Source organism: Carassius auratus, chromosome 2 (assembly GCF_003368295.1).
Source record: "Carassius auratus strain Wakin chromosome 2, ASM336829v1, whole genome shotgun sequence".
Taxonomy (NCBI): Eukaryota; Metazoa; Chordata; class Actinopteri; order Cypriniformes; family Cyprinidae; genus Carassius; species Carassius auratus.
In genome coordinates this window covers 25,721,164-25,739,886 of record NC_039244.1, presented here as the reverse complement: position 1 = coordinate 25,739,886, position 18,723 = coordinate 25,721,164, and the positions used below count along the sequence as shown (strand labels likewise).

The following is an 18,723-nucleotide window of genomic DNA, read 5'->3' as shown; positions in this document are numbered from 1 at the left end:
GAACCGAACCAGCTTTCCCAGTGAGCAGACACAGCAGCCAGTGAAGAGGAAAGGGCACTGCACTGTGTGTAAGTCAGCCGTTACTCCGTTCCCAAGACGGTGCGGTTCAAAGCGCTGGAGGCGAGAGCAGCGCGTTTACAAACACAAGTGAAATGAGCGTGCTTTTTTTGACTAAGTCAGACTCAGCACTGCTATGGATTGCATTTATTTGCTGGATAATTAATGTGGTTGAAACTGCATTGGGTGGGGGGGAAAGCCTCTCACCGTAAAGAATGATTTGCATAGGGGGGCACAGGGAGGGGTAGGCTTATCGTGATAGGTATTTTGCTGCACGTTCAGTTTAAAAATCCAGCTTGTGCTTTACCCGTAGGAAAGATAGATCTCTTTTTAATATCTAAATTGTTTCTCCTAGACTGCAATGTGACAGAATGAAGAGCAAAGTCTCCTAATTATCAGTTGATTCTCCCTAGCAATCTCACATCCCTTTACATAGAGATCTCAGTAATGTCACAAACTGTGCATTAAACGTTTAACTCTATGTCCTAACAATATGCCACAATTTATTTCTTCTGGTAAAACAAAGGTATTTGTAAGTTGATATCTCACAATTGCAATTTTATTTAGAGCAACAAATGTGACTTTCTTTAAATTAAATTGTATATTGCACAAAAAAACAGCTTCAATTAAACCAAATCTCACCAAGGTTTTTTTTTTTTTTTCAATGTGACTCTTGCAAATGGGAGTTTGTTTTGCATAATTGCGACTATATCCCACAATGTTACATGTCGCAGTTGCGTATATATCTTGTAACTGTCATTTTAAATCTCACAATCTGACTCTGCAACTGTGACTTTGTTTCTCATAATTATGACTTTTTATCCCAAAACGCAACGTTATATTGCACAAAGTAAATGTCAACTGCAACTTATTGTTTCTTGTAACTGTGACTTTATGTCTCATAATGTGACTTTAAATATTGCAATTGCAACTTTATTATTTGTATTTTCCACTTTATATTTTGCAAAGTGAGTGCATCATGTAATTGTAAACTTGTTTCTGACTAATTGGGTTTATTTCTCACGAAGAGGAATAATCAGAGGATGGGTACATGGTGGTTATAAAGGGATGGACATGGTCAGCAACAATACTCAGGTAGGCCGTGGCATTTAAACGATGCCCAATTGGCACTAAGGGGCCTAAAGTGTGCCAAGAAAACATCTCCCACACCATAACACCACCACCACCAGCCTCCACAGTGGAAACAAGGAATGGTGGATCCATGTTCTCATTCTGTTTACGCCAAATTCTGACTCGGAATGACCATCGGAATGTCTCTTTTTCCTATTTGTAGTTGAGATGAGTGGTACCCGGTGGGATCTTCTGCTGTTGTAGCCCATCCGCCTCAAGGTTGTGCACAAGGTTGTCTTCAAAAATGCTTTGCTGCATACCTCGGTTGTAATGAGTGATTATTTCAGTCAAAGTTGCTCTTCTATCAGCTTGAATCAGTCGGCCCATTCTCTTCTGACCTCTAGCATCAACAAGGCATTTTCGCCCACAAGACTGCCGCATACTGGATGTTTTTCCCTTTTCACACCATTCTTTGTAAACCCTAGAAATGGTTGTGCGTGAAAATCCTAGTAACTGAGCAGATTGTGAAACACTCAGACCAGCCCGTCTGGCACCAACAACCATGCCACACTCAAAATTGCTTAAATTACCTTTCTTTCCCATTCTGACATTCAGTTTGGAGTTCAGGAGATTGTTTTGACTAGGACAAGACCCCTAAATGCACTGAAGCAACTGCCATGTGATTGGTTGATTAGATAATTGCATTAATGAGAAATTGAACAGGTGTTCCTAAGAATCCTTTAGGTGAGTGTATATTTATAATTACACTTTTTATGGACTTATTTTTTATATAATTTTTTTAATGAGACAATTACCTTTTGTCACTCAGAAACAGGCTTTCAGACATCGGCGACAAGTTGATACTTAAATGACATACAACTCAAATATATGATTCCAAATCTATGAGTCATGAAAAAGCAACCTTTAAGCAATACAATCTTCTTCTCTGCTAAAAAGAAAATGTTATAATAGGATCTACATTTAAAATATCACAAAGTCGATATGAAATTTTTTGGAGCATAGCAGTAAAAGTAGCAATAACGGCTTACTATTTGCCATATACTATGTCAATTGTGATTTCATAAACTATATTTCAGAAGGAAGATCCATCTTTTCCTTAAGGCGAAGCCATAATTGACCTGTATCTAATCTGGCCTGTTTTCTGCTCACCCTGAGTGTGCTATGGTAAGCACTTTGAGGCTTGCGGCGTTGCGGAGGAGCTTGTCAAGTGTGCTGACGATCTGTCCGAAGCGCGGCCTCATGTTCCGCTCCTTCACCCAGCACTCCAGCATGAGCTGGTGCAGCACTGCGGGACAGTCCATGGGAGGAGGCAGCCTGTAGTCCTGCTCCACAGCGTTCATTACCTACAGCATCAACAGACAGAGCAATTACACTGTCCCTTTGCATTAGGAGAATCTCGGCAGTATGCAGAGTTTTATGAGGCATACAGGATATGACCAGAATGTTACAATCGTTAAACCATTATAAAGACTAATAGACTTGAAAAAAAGAGCATCTCAGAATGAAACATATAGCACTGTACTAAGAGATTAGTATTAAATGAGAAATGATGGATAGATACATATAAGAATAACCATGGAGAATTATTAATTCTTATTTCCCTCATTTTTATAGAATAAATCTGCACTGTGTGGCCAAAGTTAAAATAAATAAAATACAACTTTGAACAATTTTTATTAATAAAAATAAATATGTTTTACTTTACTAATATTTAATAAATACAATTGTATATTAATATAATTAATTTATTTTATAAACATATAATAAATCCATGCAAAAATGTAATTCTCATTGTATTGCAAACAATTAATGTATCATATAAATATGACATAGTATAGTTTAGACTGATTAAAAAATGAATAAAAATGCTATTTCAGTATTTTTGTGTTGTTAATACTCTAAAATGAAAACACCACCGAAGTAAAGTAAAACAACCAGATGTATAAAAATGCACTAATGTCACTAATTTTCATGAAAAAACTTTCCTTTTATGCAAAATTCTATTTCTTACTTGTCATTTTGGACTGAAATGTGACCTATACAAGAGTTTTCATGAGATTCACTCAGAAAGTTGACTTACATCTTGATTGCTCATGTCCCAGTATGGCCGCTCACCAAATGACATAACCTCCCACATCACGATCCCATAGCTCCACACATCACTCGCAGAGGTGAACTTTCTGAAGGCGATGGCTTCGGGGGCGGTCCAGCGGATTGGGATCTTTCCCCCCTACATAGTTGCACACATACACACAGAGAAGCAATTAAATTCAAACACAGACTTTAAAACCAACGACATGGCTTGAGTCTTCAGCTGCCTAATTAGCGCTAAGACTCGACCTCTACTAACGGCTTCCTCCCCATGGGGAATCCGGCTGGGTTCATTAATCTGAGATGAAAACCAGTGAAAAAAAAAAAAAAAATGACTGGAGTCTAACTATAAACATAACGGTTTGATCAACTTGAATGGGAAGACTAATCAATACACTAATCCAAGCAAAGTACAAGCTAAACGAGCATGCTAGTGCTAAATCTTCATTGAATACTAGCATTGCCCAGTAACCACACAAATGTTTACTCAACATTTTTAGCCCAAAGAGTTGATGTGGATGCTAAAAATAAAATGAAAGGATTTCTATGGGATTCTAGTCATTCAATTCCCTTATCCGTAGCTTATCATGTCGGACACACTGAACAAGCCTTCACATACTGTACTGACTACATCCATATGTTTCTAACAGACAGAGATAGAGGCAGGCTTCTTCCACATATCAAGCATGCCATCTGTACTCCCGATTCTGATGGTCAAGGCTGTTCTTATCAATTCTTAATGTGCACTGTATCTGTAAAGCACAGACATGGATGAAAATCCACAAAAATGATTTCACGGGTTAATAAACTAACAATAAAACACCAAACAGCACCATACTAACATGGTTTTTGTAAATGTATCAAATCCATAAATACCACAGCATATGTAAGGTATCATAGTATTCTTTGAAATACCTTGTACTGTAAATTCCATGGTACTTTAATATCATTCAGTATCATGGTGTAAATCAAAATACCATGCTATTGCCAACCGATATCATTACCCATTAAAATACAAATGATACTGCACCATCATCTATGCAAACATAAACAGTTAACATAGTTGTAATAATAGTACTAATAATTTAGTAATAATGATAGCTAGAGCAGTGTAGGCTGTCGTAGTTGATCCGTTATTCATTAACTGTACGGGCTAGCTGCTCGCCGGCCCTTGACGAATGTGATTCGCGGATTAATTGCACAGCTTAACCATCATAGAGTGAAAGTTTATCATTTGCATGTGTTTTTAAGTCCTGTCAGTTTACCAGGGCAGAGAGAGAGAGAGAGTGCACGAGAGAGCAGCGAGAGAGAGAGAGCGCGAGAGAGAGATAGCGCGCGAGAGAGAGAGATAGAGAGAAAGAGAGAGAGAGAAAGAGAGAGAGAGAAAGAGAGAGAGATAGAGCCACACGCTCACCGTCTTCAAACAAAATGAGCGCGGCCTTGCTCTCTGATTAGATTTCATATCGCAATATATGTCGCAGAAAAATAAAATATTGCAATGTCATTTTTTCCCCAATATCATGCAGCCCTAAAGATAGCAAATAAAATGGACTATGAAAAATGTCTTATAATTTACAAGGCCTGGAGTGGCCAAAGTTATGTCCTTTTTATTGATTAAATTAAATGTAATTAATTTTAATATTTTAAATGACATATTACATAATTAATTAATTCATTAATTGATTATTTATGAAGAAAAAAACTGTCTGTGCTAAGTGTATTGGCTACTAACTTGTATATTTGTACAGACAAAGTATTCAAAGATAAGCTGCAATAATGGCTTAGTGGGGATTGTAGGATTTGTTGGAACACGAATATTTCAATGTTTATTTTGTATTATCACATAAAAAGAGCAAACATGCGTGACCTTAACCGAACTCACCAATGAGCTGGTGTAGGTGGGGTCCGATGAGTTATCATCCAGAAAGCGAGAGAGGCCAAAATCGGACACTTTGCACACCAGGTTGCTGTTGACGAGCACATTGCGTGCAGCCAGGTCACGATGGACGTAGTTCATGTCGGACAGATACTTCATGCCAGCTGCGATTCCCCTCAACATGCCAACCAGCTGCGTTACGGTAAACCTGCCATCATTCAGCTGAGCGAGAACAGTACAATAGAAGAGAGAGAGTGACATTAACAGATGTAAACACAACACTACACCGGTTCTGTTCGTTCTAATCAGTCTGACTCTAACAAAGCCGCCGGACTAATTCTACTCGCAGCACCCCGTAATCTTCTTCAGAGTATCAGGATGCCAACGCTATGAAGAAGTGTCTCTACAGAGCTCCATAAAAGCTAATCCTTATGGAGCAATATCCTTTGCAATAGCACTGAATATTTGAAAGCGTAATTCAATTACACACTTTACACAGAATATCAAAGCCACATGTTTTCATTTTCATATTGTGAAGAGGGACAATCTGAAGCAGTGGTTCTCTGGTGGCTTGCAAGTCTGCTCTGATAGGATCACGAACAGTGGGAATAAAACAATAACAAACTCTAATAATCAAATGCAAATGACCATATTATCGTACAGTGTTTAACACACACACACACACATATACTGTACACACATGCACACATAACCGTTCTATAACGTTTTCCAAAAAACTATAAGTATGTGTGTGAATAAACGGTTTCCAAAAAATATAAATTATAACTTTTTTTCAACAAAGATTTCAATTAACGCATTATAATGATTTCTAATGGATGACACTGAATATTGTATTAGTTTTATATTATTAAATTTTAAACAAATTACATTTTAAAATATATTACAATAGAAAATGGGTTTTGTTTATAATTTTTTATTTTACAGTTTCCACTGTATTTGTGATCAAAAAAATGCATCTTTGGAAAGCGTAATTGACTTCTTGTGCCAAAAAGCCCCATTCATCTTCATTCGAGGTTTTATGTCCAATACAAAAATGTAATGCTACAGCCCAAGTTCTGGCGTTAAAGAAACCTCTAAGGGCAAATTCACAAGTCTACTGTTCACAAATAGCACATGGTTCAAGCTAAGCCTCCAAGCAAAAGGACATGATCATGTCTGTAGCCATTCTCACTTGGTTTGGCTCCAATGACGATAAACATTCTGGTACGAGATTTTGATGTTGATGCTTTTTTAAAAGTTGAAGATGAATCATACCAAAGCTTGTTCTTATGGATATTTTTAGTAGAGTGTTTGTGTGTAACACAGTCCTGGCTGGACTTTAAGTACAAGCTGTGCTATAGGAAGATGTTGTGGGACGATGGACTTGTTGGGTGGGCTTTAAGTTGTGTCATCTGTTCGGTGGTCACACAGAGCAAGAACATCCCACCTCGGGATGTCTAAGCTTCCGGTGTTCTGCACTGACTGTCTGCATGGGTTGGTTAAGGTTCTGGAGTCCAAACTGTTTATCAAGTGTTACTGTAGAAACTGAGGGACTATACTAGGTCACATAAGAATTTCCAGAGATTATTATGGTATTTGTAAGGTTTTGAAATGCCAGATGTTGACACAAGTTAAAGGTGAAGCAAGGTTCTTTATAAAGCACCATTAATAACTGTTTAATGCTGCGGGGTTATCAAATTCCCATGCCAGCGCAAAATAAGTTCTGGCCGAGAGAAGTTTTGCTATCTTAGTTGTGTAAAGTAATGTGACATGCTTCATACTGAAACAGAATATTCAGTAAAACTTGAATTAGTCCAGTAGGAATTGATTGAACGAGTTATTACATTTTGATGAAAGATCATGAAGCCAAACATTTTTTTAGCATCAGGCTAAGGAAAGGCGTAGCCCTGAATATTTTTCAAAAGCTGCATATGTTATTTTTGAAAACGCCGGGTATTTTTCTTTCATTCTCTTTAATGTATGCACTGCAGAAGTTTTTAATGCAGTGGCATTTGATTTAATATGCGATTTATGTATTTTAACACCCCATCTAGACCACAAGCGAGCAATGCAATACGACTCAACAGTTTATTTAATTATAATGGGAGTGTTCTAGTTTGTCACATTGCATTGCTAGCAGTATAAATGGGGTGCCATTTTAAACGAATCAAAGACACAGGTTTGGGAAGGTTTGAGGTCAAAAAAAAAAAAAACATTCTGTACAGATATAATTTCTATGTTTAGCTACAGCAAGTAAGATACTACTACTACTACTACTATTATGTGTTTTGCACTGGCCACTTGTGCTTTTCAGCAGAAACTAACACAACTGTTCCCAGTGAAATTTATCCTATCGAGTCGCTCATAGGAATAATGGCATCATGGACAGGTACAAGGAAAGACTTTAGGGATAAAAGTGATTCACTGCCAAAAGAACAACAGACAGCAGAATGGAGTTATTAGAGATTAAGGATGTCTACGAAGTATATCTATTGAATGAATATAATATTAAACATTCAGTATTAAGTTAACGCCTGTATAGCTCATGTGTGCGAGCTGACAAGCAATGCATGCAGGTTGAGCACGCGGCCGCGCACATGCGCAAGCTTGTCGAAATAATATCCCTTTCTCACAGACGTCACTGGAAAGTTTGTAGTTCGGTCAGATATGTCTAAAAACAAGTAAGTAAAACAATAAACAAGTTACTTAACAGTATGGAGAGAGAGAGGGAGCGAGAGCGCTCTTCTGTTGCGTGATCTTTATTGATGATTGCTCACTTAGTACACGCATCATTTGGATTAAAACTAAATTATAAATATAAAACAACATTTACTGGGGCATTCACTATAAACAACATTCATTTTCAACCTTAAGCATACAATTACATTATAAGAAAAATTACAAGTACAATGAAAATACCAGTATCGGCAGACTCGGTATCGACAAGTACCAAAAAATAAAAGTATCGTTATCTGCCGAGTACTGTAAAAAGTGGTATCGATGCATCACTAATGTGAATGACCAGCGTTCTTACGGGATTTAACGGTTCTCTGTAAAATACCGAACCCTACCATGCTCCACCCACAGTTTGGCATGCACTTGCACAGGGGTTCACCTTAAATCTGACAATACATCTGTTATATATAACAATGCGTAGAAGAGACAGTTCAGCTAACGTATGTTTCTGTCGATGGATATGCATTCTGGCTTCCCAAAACATTACAACAACTGCAATAAACCACAACACATGGACAACCCAGTCCCTCTTTGTAAACTTTGTTTAATGTTGTTTAGTTCCCTACGCTGGAATATGACCTTGTCATTTATGCCATCATCACCAGGGTGTTGATAGTGCCTGTGTGCACGTTGCTGTTCATTTTAGCTTTGCCTAGCCAGAAGCCGTGAATGAGAACTCGCTCGCAGTGAGAAGATTTGTGTGAGCACTCATCCGAAGTGTGCAAACCAGTGTCTCAGCATGCAAATATTGAATTCTCTTTAAAGTCCTGTGCTTGAACGGACACATTCACACAAAAAAATATGCCAGCATGCCCGTCTTGGCGATTATCATAACAGACAGTCTTCTGAACATACAGTATCAGTTGGATCCGTGCATTGTCTTAAAGTGACAGTAGGCTAGGTTTAAAGTTTTTTGTTTTATTATGATAAACTTGTTTGCTTAGACGGCTTCTTTTATTAATAGATATATTTCATAGTTTTTATTTTATTTACTGTTCTTGTAACTATTACCAGTTTACTATGCATGTGCTGTAAAGGCCTCCAGTAAATGAAATTAATATATTCCATACGTTTGCTTGTTTTTTATCCCAAATTTAATTGTGGACTTTATTAGCTTCAGCTTCAGTGTGTAATGCAGTAAAATGAATGATTGGACAACAATGATAACCTACGAATTAGCCAATATTTTTGTCGAATGTACCAGTGGGCAAATTTAACAGGGTTAGAAATGCGTTAACCTGGATAACTTAGCCGGCCACACTAATGATGTCTAAGATGCCCATGGGCTCAGCTCCTGATGCCGTTTACTGAGAAAGCAAATATATAAGGCTAATGAAATAAAACAGTTTTGCATTAAATATGATCCCAGTCTTACTCTAAGGAAGGAGTCGAGCGCTCCGTTCTCCATGAACTCTGTGACAATAAGCACCGGGCAGCTCCTGGTCAGAACTCCCTCCAAGTGGATGACATTGGGATGGTCAAACTGGCCCATGATGCTGGCCTCGCTAAGGAAGTCTCGTCTTTGGCACTCTGTGTGGCCCGCCTTCAGTGTCTTGATGGCCACGGTTGTTTCCTTTCGGCCAGGCTGCTTGAGTCGGCCTCGACACACCTCCCCGAACTCTCCTGAATGAATGGAACGTAGGAAGAGGGGAGAGGGAGTGGGGTGGGGGCGTGAGGGAGAGGGAGGATTATCGGTCTGAGCTCAGGATCAAAAAACCATTCGAGGGAAGAAATGATGTACTGCAGAAGAACCATGGAAAGTGAGAACGAGAGAAAAAAATGAGGCAACAGTTTAGGGTTTGAATAGGCAGGGGATGGATGGAGAGAGAGGGTGAGAGAGGAGTTTAGGGACAGGCTGTGGAGAGGGAGGAGACAGGAATTTAAAGGTTGTGGGGGTTTGGGGCCTGGACTCTGGATGTGAAAGTATGAAATGAGGGAATTGATTCAGATCGTAAAACATGAGAGTGACCAAGAACAAGCACAGGGATAAATAAATAATAATACAATTTATTTTTGAGTCTTACCTACCCCAAACTAATGAACAGTGGTGTATGATTTTTCATAATGTTAGACTTGAATGCAGTTCATGGTAATATTCATAAATAGCAATGTTTGGTTTAATCTTAATCTTAAGGTTTATGTCAAATTAGATATCAGGTGTTCGAATATTCTTCATAATGACCATTAATCAGAAAGGCCTGGTTTTGTTTAATACTGAGAGCTGTGGTTTACCTGCTCCAATGACTTCCTCAATCTTCACACACGAGATGTCAATCTCTCGGGCAAATTCGTGAACAGCCTCGTTCGGGTCCTCATATGTAAAAGGGTCAATGTAAACTTTTACACCGGGGGATACTAAAACCAAAAGAAGAAGAATGCTTTTCAGTTAGAACTTCTATTGTTACGTATTACTTTAAATAGGATAAGTACATTGTAAAAATCTTAAATGTTTTCAAATATAATACAACCCAATGTGCCAATAACAAAAACTCCATACATTTCTGCTGTATTCTAGTTGAACACAGATGTATATTTTGACATAATTTAGATGGTAAAACATACATTTAACAAATGATACTGTTTTTCTTATCCTATTAAAATTAAGAACATGTCGTAATAATTTTTTTTTTAACATGACTTTATCATTTTATTTATTATTATGTTTGAATAAGCTATATTGCATCATTTTCACAAGCTATAAATAAATATGTACAGCAAGAAATATGTTTTTGGTGCAGTTATACTCACCGTACTGCTGCAGTTTTTCAGTATACTCCAGCTCAGAGCCAGTACGCTGCCGTCTGTAACCAGATTATATACACACTCAGAGTCTGGCTTAAGACTGGATTTACAGTACAGCCATGCAAAACAAAAAAAGTAACTGGATCACTTTGTTATAGAGAACATTTAGGTATTTCATGTTCTTCAATCAACAGTTATGTCCCTCAAACTGCAAGAAAAGCTAGTTTTATAAATCTAAACGTATGCAGATGATTCACTTTCGAAATTCCTACGATGGAGGCCATCATTCCGGGTAATTGCAATATGGTGCATCCAGGATTCAAAGGCTGGGTCACCACAACATGCAACATGAAAGATCAACCATCAAGACTGTCTTGTCATCGCTTCAAACCAGAACTGCTCCATTACATGGTTCAGATGAGCCAAAATGTAGGTTATACTACAAAAACAGCAAGTCATTTAACATCAAATCATAGGTTGAATATTAAGCGGGGATCAAATGACCAGGCCCAGAACATACAGGCTAGTCTGAGCTCGGTTCATGCCTGTATCAAGAATCTGAAGACAGTGAACAGTGTTTTTAAATTCCAGGCCTTCTCATTAAGATCTCTTTGTTTCGCTTACTCTGCATAAGTAGCGTGTTTGAAAGAGAAAGGGAGCAAAGGGGCCTATTGGAATTCACCATCTGTGGGATTCTTTTGTCTTTTAACCTGTGCTAACAATGACGCCTGCTGCTAATTAGCATCTCATCTCCAATTTAAATGTCAGAAGGAAAAGAATGATGCTTCAGTGCACGCACACACACACACACACACACACACACACACACACACACACACACAGAACACATTAGGATACTAGCACAGAAGGCATGAATGAAAGAGAAGAAAGAGCTTGAAGCGGAGAGGAGGAGACGCTTTGGCACAACAAGGCGGTCACAGTCAAGAAGAATGTGTCAAATAGACACAGTGGCAGTCTGCCGTCTCTGGAGTGATTGGCAATGTCCCAGTCTGCGCACAGAGCTGGGCGAAGTGGCCTCAAATGAGCATCTTGTGAGTCTCATAAATATCCGAAGTCAGACGCACTTTGAAGTCTGTTTTGCAGTCCCTATCTGATCTCATTTTGCTGGACACAGCGCATTCAAATGATAAACAGTACAAATTGCTCTTTGCTAAATCAACATCAATTCTAAATGGATCCTGTTTACTTTCTTACTATAAGTTCCAGGTATAAAGCCCTTGGTTACATTAGGAAATTTTGCAGGCAAAAAAAGGTCTGTTGTCTATTGTCAACATTGTAGCAATGTATGCTCACTTTCAAATCAAGTATCCTTTGGTTGGTAAGTCTGGTGAGCAACTTAAATATGTTGTGAAATCTTGTGGGGAAAACACAATAGAGCATGGGCAGGTTCTGGATGTAAAAACCTTGATTCATGGCTTACAGTGCTTCAAAAAAAGAGTTTTTAAAAATCCCTGTGGGAAACATTTTTTGAGAGGAAAAAACCCCCTAACTTCTGGAACCAGAACTGCTGAAAAAGTAGCCAGGCACTAATTCACTCTATAGCATTTCTATGGCTTTACAAAAGAGAGAGAGAGAGAGAGATACTGGGAGAGTGATTAGATTGGTCAGAATAGAGCAATGTCAAATTTGTAATCACTCCCTTAGCTCCTTTATAAGAAACACTTACGTATTAGCTTTAACTAGTTTTCTGTAATTTAACTGCAAAGGAATATAACACAAAGAATAGCAGTGTTAATTTTGACAGCTCATTTTTATTTAGTCTTAGTCATAGTCTTTTAACTAAAATGCCATTCAGTTTTAATCATATTTTAATCATCTGAATAGTTTTAGTTGACTGAATATCATAAGATGTTAGTTGACTAAATCTACCGTACATTTAGTTAATAAACACATTATCTTGTTAGCGAAAAGTAGCTGTATGCTATACAGCGGGTCGATAAACGTGTATGTGTCTCAAAAGTTAAATGTGTATTTACAACACACTCTTCCAAGCGAGGTCCTTTTTATTCCTGAAAAATGAATGTGTTCGATACTTGTGTCATAAAGTTCCAGTTGACTGCTCACTGACAACATCAGTCGGTCCTCCATGTTGAATGAGTAACTCCTGAGCAGGCTCCTGATTGGTTAACGTGGCGCGAATTGACGCCAAAGTTAACATTTTTCAATTCGGGCGGCATACGCGAATTTGCGTCAAACACATAAATGCACAAAAGCACCATTCGCACGTATTGCGCCAGACGCTCAATTAATTTAAATTCAATTCAAATCGAATTTGTGTCTACCGCACCACGCTAAATGCCTCATTCGCGCCGCGAAACCTCCAGACGCACCTAAATGTGTCTTTACATTGACTTAACATTAAAATAATTTGCGCCAGACGCTCTATTCGCGTTTGGTCTGAACACAGCATAATGCACTTATTAAGCATTTCTCTAAAATTTCCAAACTCATTATTTAGTTTAAGTATTAAGCATTTATCATGCAATATGCAAAATAAATTTACATGAATCCTTATTAGGGTTACTAAAGTCATTCAGTCAAGAGCAGTGAGTGATTTTCTCTCTCTTTCTTTTGTTGCTTGATTAACATTAATGACAAATACAAACAGCAACTAAATTAGGCTGCTGTCCCTTTAAAACCGAACGCACGGGTGTATTATATTGATACACATCCAACATTTTCTCCCAACTGTTTACGGTCACCGAGTACAACGAGTGTGTTTACATGAATGTTCATCAAATCTGACAATTTATTATAATTGTGAAAGGCACTTTTCTGTGTGCGTGCTTCAGTTGTGTACACTACACTTCACAAAAAAAAAAAAAAGACTGAATTAAGTTATCTTATGTGTCATTATGTTTTTCAAATGTATCCAAATGTATCCACTGTATTTTCCATGTATTTTTTTTTCTTTCAGGTATTGACTTTTTATTTTATTTTAATTTTTTACTTTTTGTGAGACATGCAGCAAGTTGTTCAAATGTTCACATCTAAGCCCCTAACCACGCAGGAGATTAGTTCTGACCGGATCTCTTTCCAAATTGTCCCTCCCTAACATTTTCCTCATAGTTTTTGTCATTCAAAACTAGTATTTATTTTGTTATTATCTTGTTTTCATCAGTGAAAAAATGTTTTGAAGAAAATTATTTGGCAGCAAAAATAACACTGACTGAAGTGAATTATAAATGTCATAAAAAAAATATATATATATAACTGCACCTAATTTATACACAATTCATTAGAGTAACTCCAAAAAAAAAAAAAAAAAAAAAATACAAAGGTTGCAAAATAGGTTACAATCATTTATCGAATTTTTGCTTCACTTTCCTTACATGATAAATTACTCTGTTTCAGAAATAAGCCACATTTGGAAAGTAAAATTGATTCATGTTGACTTTAAGATATTTTGAATAATGTTATTTCCCAAACAATGACAATCAATGTTTAATACAACAACAACAATAAAACTATTCCAATCCAAACCATCTTGTTTATTGATCCACAAAAGAAAGTCATTTATACAGATTTCAACAACATGAGGGTGGGCAAATGATGACAGAATTGTGCATGTGATTGATAATACTTACCTAAGGCAGACAACAGCGATGACCACCATAGCAAGGATGACCACAAATCCTGCTGAGGCAGAGCCCACGATGAGTGGCAACAGGTCCTGTACTGACCGCTCTGGGTCATCTGTCAGATGAATTCAAATGCATTTAGAATACCAATAATGCTGAAGTACGCAAAACTACACTTAATAAGATGTTTATTTTCAAATCCATAAGGAACAATAAAAATAGACAATGCTGTGGATACGACAAGAGCTTAAAAATGAAAACGGATGGCATAGGATCATATAGGATTGAAAGTATCTAATCCAGAATGTTTCAATTCATCCTGAAATCACTGATTTGGACACATGCAACATTTCTGGAGGATTTTCTCAGGAGAAATATCTAAGAAGCGGGAGATTTAACCTTAGCACTGTCTAGGATAAACAATTCAGCAGAGATCTCATTTGTGATTATCTTTTCCTATGGGTGGGTATGCATGGTTTGGCATATAAAAATGCTCTTGGCCACTCAGTATCTTTGTAACAGATGCATAAGAAAGAAAATGTCCGTGTTCTTACCATAAAGACTGGTACTGAAGTCCACTGGGCCGCTATAGTGTCCGTAACCGGCTACGGTACGAGCACGCACTTGCACAACATACACCGTGCCAGCCTTTAAACCCTCCACTTTGGCAGAAGTGTGCTGTGCAGTGACGGTGTGTGAGAACGACTCTCCCTGAGAAACAGAAACATACACACTGAAGGACCGACACTAGACTCTTGAGCCATTGAATGCTTAGAGTGAATGTTTAGTTAATAGTTTTCACTGCAATTAGTGGTTTGAAAGTATTTAAAAAGACAATCCCTGGCTAAAACTGTCATCCAAACATGCAGCCGCAAGTAAATCCTATAGAAGAATTAAGCTCCACTCTTTTTAGATTTAGCCAGTGGGTTTGGACCAGTGGCCATCTGTTGTTCTATTGTACTCCACTTTAAGACAAGCCAGGGTTACTTTGAACTCAAGCCAGTTGAACCCATGCTGGGTGCCTTGTGTAAAGTCATCTGGCTCGGGTTCAAGAGTTCTTGAGTCAGGGGTGATTTAGATGCACAGCAGTTCCTCACCCTCTCCTGGTACTTGATCTCATAATCCAGGATCACGCCATTGGGCCGCTCTGGGGGCAGCCAGGAGAGGCTGAGAGTGCCAGCCGTGGCCCGTATTAAGTGGACGGTGGGGATTGCCGATGGAGCTGGAGGTGATAAGAGATGGAGGGAGAAAAAGCAGAATAACTTTATTAGAAAATCATCAGATTATTTAAGGCGGTGACTCTTTACTGCAGGGCCGGGACTAGTCTGCTGTGACAGCACGGACAGCTGGGAAATAAAATTCTAAAATAAAACCAAAATCTGAATTTAAAACTGAAGAGAAAATTTGGTAAATCAGTCTTTGGTTTAGGTAAATGAATAAAATCATGCAATATAAGAATAGCGTATTCTGATTTCTGTGTGTAATAAACTATTGTGGCTGATTTTCTGATATTCTTCGATAACCATGGAAAAATCCAGAATTATGAATACACACATATATCCACAGAAAATGAATAATTAAAAATAAATATTAATAATATAAAGGTTAATTTATTTAAAGATTACAACATAACATTCAAACATACAACAAACTGAACAACTCTGATGAATGATATTTAGATTTTATTTAATTGTTTTTAAAATATCAAAATATAAAAGTAGTCTCACTTGACCTATAATTTATTTATTTAAAATATTTTGGCCACCCCAAAATAGCCATGTTCTGATACACAGAAAAATAATGAATTAATATTATATTATATAATATAATATTATATAATATAATATTATATTATATTATATTATATTATATTATATTATATTATATTATATTATATTATATTATATTATATATCTTTATGGCATTAAATTTTTGTGGGAAGGCAAGCTTAATTCACATGTAGGGTGACTCCCCAAAAACTTGATTTGTAGATAAATAATTCATGCTTTTTATATAAATAAATATATATATATATATATATATATATATATATATATATATATATATATATATATATATATATATATTTTTTTTTTTAGCACATTATATTTTACATCATTTTACATTTTTTTAAATTTAAAAAAGTTTTTTCAAAACCACATGAACCCAACATGATTTCAAAGAGATTTTTAAAAGGTTTCTAATTTTTTTAACAGTAAGCCACTGGAGGCTGTGTTTTACTGTGATTTTATCTGTTTGGTGCGGTTTGAACAGTCTCCTGTGGTTTTCTGGTTTATTAGACAATTGAAAATGAATTTCTCACCTGCTTGATTGGTGGTGATATTGACAGTGGCGTATTGCGGGGTGGATGGGCTCTTGGGGGACACCCCGTTGACAGCCTGGATCTCAAAGCTGTAATGGGTGTGTGCTTGTAGATTCCTCACGGCCGCCTGCATCTCGGCCAGACCCAGGCGCCGCGGTGACACCTCCACGTTATCATCACACCGCGCACAGGACCCGCCATCGTGCAGGCACTTCTTACACACCACATTATACACCACGTCACCTCTCCCGCCCAAATCCCGCGGCTCGGACCACTCTAGTGACACTGAAGTCTCGTTCACGCTGGAGATCACATTTAATGGAGCCGAGGGAACAGCTAGGAAGACAACAGTAAGAGCTATACTCTTGAAACATGTATAATTTAACATGTTCTGCACATATACTACGGTATATGTTTAGTCAGGAATAAAAAATACCATTTTGTAGATCATTACACAGTAATTAAAGACTAATTAAAAAATCTGGAGCCTTAAAGTCAGGCTGTCATTGGCTAAATTATCTAATTATTCTTGCATATTTGTTTCAAAAATGTCTAATTTACAATGCACTCCATAGTTAACTTGTCAGGGGCAAATCTCTAACCAACAAATCTTGCTCAGTGAATCATGATGTAAACTAATTAAATCCAGATGCTGGATTTTCAAAAGCACAACTGCCTAAGGAGCTGGAAGCTTTGGTTACAATTGCTGAAAAAGAATACATATTTTTTCCTTTTTTTTGGATGTGCATACAGTACCTCCAGCACAATTCTGTTTTTTAAATTCATAAACTACAAACAACATTCTGGCTTCCTGATAATGTTTCAAAAGACGGGGAAAAAAAAGCTCTCCAACCAGGGGATTTTGCAACACATTGCATCAATGTGTGAATTTATGGGATATTTCCAATTAAATCCATGTGTCAAGATTCAACAGCGCTGAAGCTAACCGTTTATAATCACACGCTTTATGCGCTAGGTGCTGCAAACCGACAGACTTACATTGGCGATCATGACCTTTTTATCAACACGCTTTTCTGTGTCATTACTCACCACATCAAACAGGCCAAATGCACAGAACAGACCGTTTCAACATATAATTAGCACAATGTGGGAGCTATGCTAATTTGACAAGTGCTACTGATGATCATCACTTACTAGTGCAGGCCGCGTCAGGGGGGTCGCTGTCAGCGCGGTAGTAGCCACTTTGACAAGGGCAAATACTAGATGCCCTAGACCTGGCCCGGCTGTTGGAAGGGCACGGCATACAAGAACTCTCACCCTGTTTGGATTTGAAGGTCCCTGTGGTGCACGCTAAAGGTGACAAAGAAAAAGGTGTTACAGTATTTCATTTTCAAAAATAAACCATACACAGTTAAATTAATGATATTTTTTTCAACATGTTTGAAAAAAAATATGAGTACACAAAAAAATGTCAACCTAAAAACCTGCTTCTAAATCAATATCAAAATAGATTTATAATTATAAAAAATATTAAATTAAATGTATATATTTTTTGGCTAAATTAATACTTAACATCACTGAATCAACCTAAATACGTTTGGCTACGTAAACAAATCATATGCTTTATTAAGAACTGTATAAGGTAAACTAAAATAAAATAAAATCCTATCCTAAATCCAAAACCCTAAATCAACCATGGCCCTGTTCACTTCCACTGCAAGTGCCTTACTGACATTTCATTGCCATGACAATATAACGGCTAATAAAATCCTAAAAATAACAAGAACAACTTTATATCTCATAATAATACTTTTAACAGAATTAATGTGTTTTTATATTATAAGCTTCACATTTCTGCTTAAATCAACACTGAACAGATTGGAGCTAAATAATGACACTATTGTCTTTTTAGAGCTGTTTACAGCTGAATTTGGATTTGTCTTGTAAATGATTTGTCTTTGTCTTGTTTTACTTCCATGTGTCGCACTGTAACTTTTTGCTTTTCATTTTAAGTAATGTATGGTGATGTATCTAATGTAAAGTACTAAGAGAGCTGAAAAATTAAAAGTTGCAATTTTAAGTTAAGTTTTAAGTTGCGGCATAATAATCAAGGAACTTTGCTGCTGTACCATGGGTGCAGCAGGCACAATGATATTATTATTTTCAGGTGCTGGGTAACATCACTGCAGCTGCTGCACCCATGGTACTGCAGCAAACTTCCTTGATTATTACGCCGGAATGAC

General features: G+C 37.2%; 1 protein-coding gene across 1 annotated transcript in view; it reads right to left on the bottom strand.

The window, feature by feature from the left end:
- ephb3a (eph receptor B3a) overlaps positions 1-18,723 on the bottom strand; it is a 32,836-nt gene that overhangs the window by 2,148 nt on the left and 11,965 nt on the right. Inside the window, exons 5-15 of the mRNA XM_026195676.1 lie at positions 17,675-17,830; positions 16,520-16,855; positions 15,294-15,418; positions 14,751-14,907; positions 14,203-14,311; positions 10,601-10,653; positions 10,085-10,207; positions 9,228-9,475; positions 5,123-5,338; positions 3,230-3,379; positions 2,299-2,492 (exon numbers count right to left, since the gene is read on the bottom strand). Of these exons, the coding sequence (XP_026051461.1) occupies positions 2,299-2,492; positions 3,230-3,379; positions 5,123-5,338; positions 9,228-9,475; positions 10,085-10,207; positions 10,601-10,653; positions 14,203-14,311; positions 14,751-14,907; positions 15,294-15,418; positions 16,520-16,855; positions 17,675-17,830 (1,867 nt within the window). The remainder of the gene's footprint in view (positions 1-2,298; positions 2,493-3,229; positions 3,380-5,122; positions 5,339-9,227; positions 9,476-10,084; positions 10,208-10,600; positions 10,654-14,202; positions 14,312-14,750; positions 14,908-15,293; positions 15,419-16,519; positions 16,856-17,674; positions 17,831-18,723) is intronic.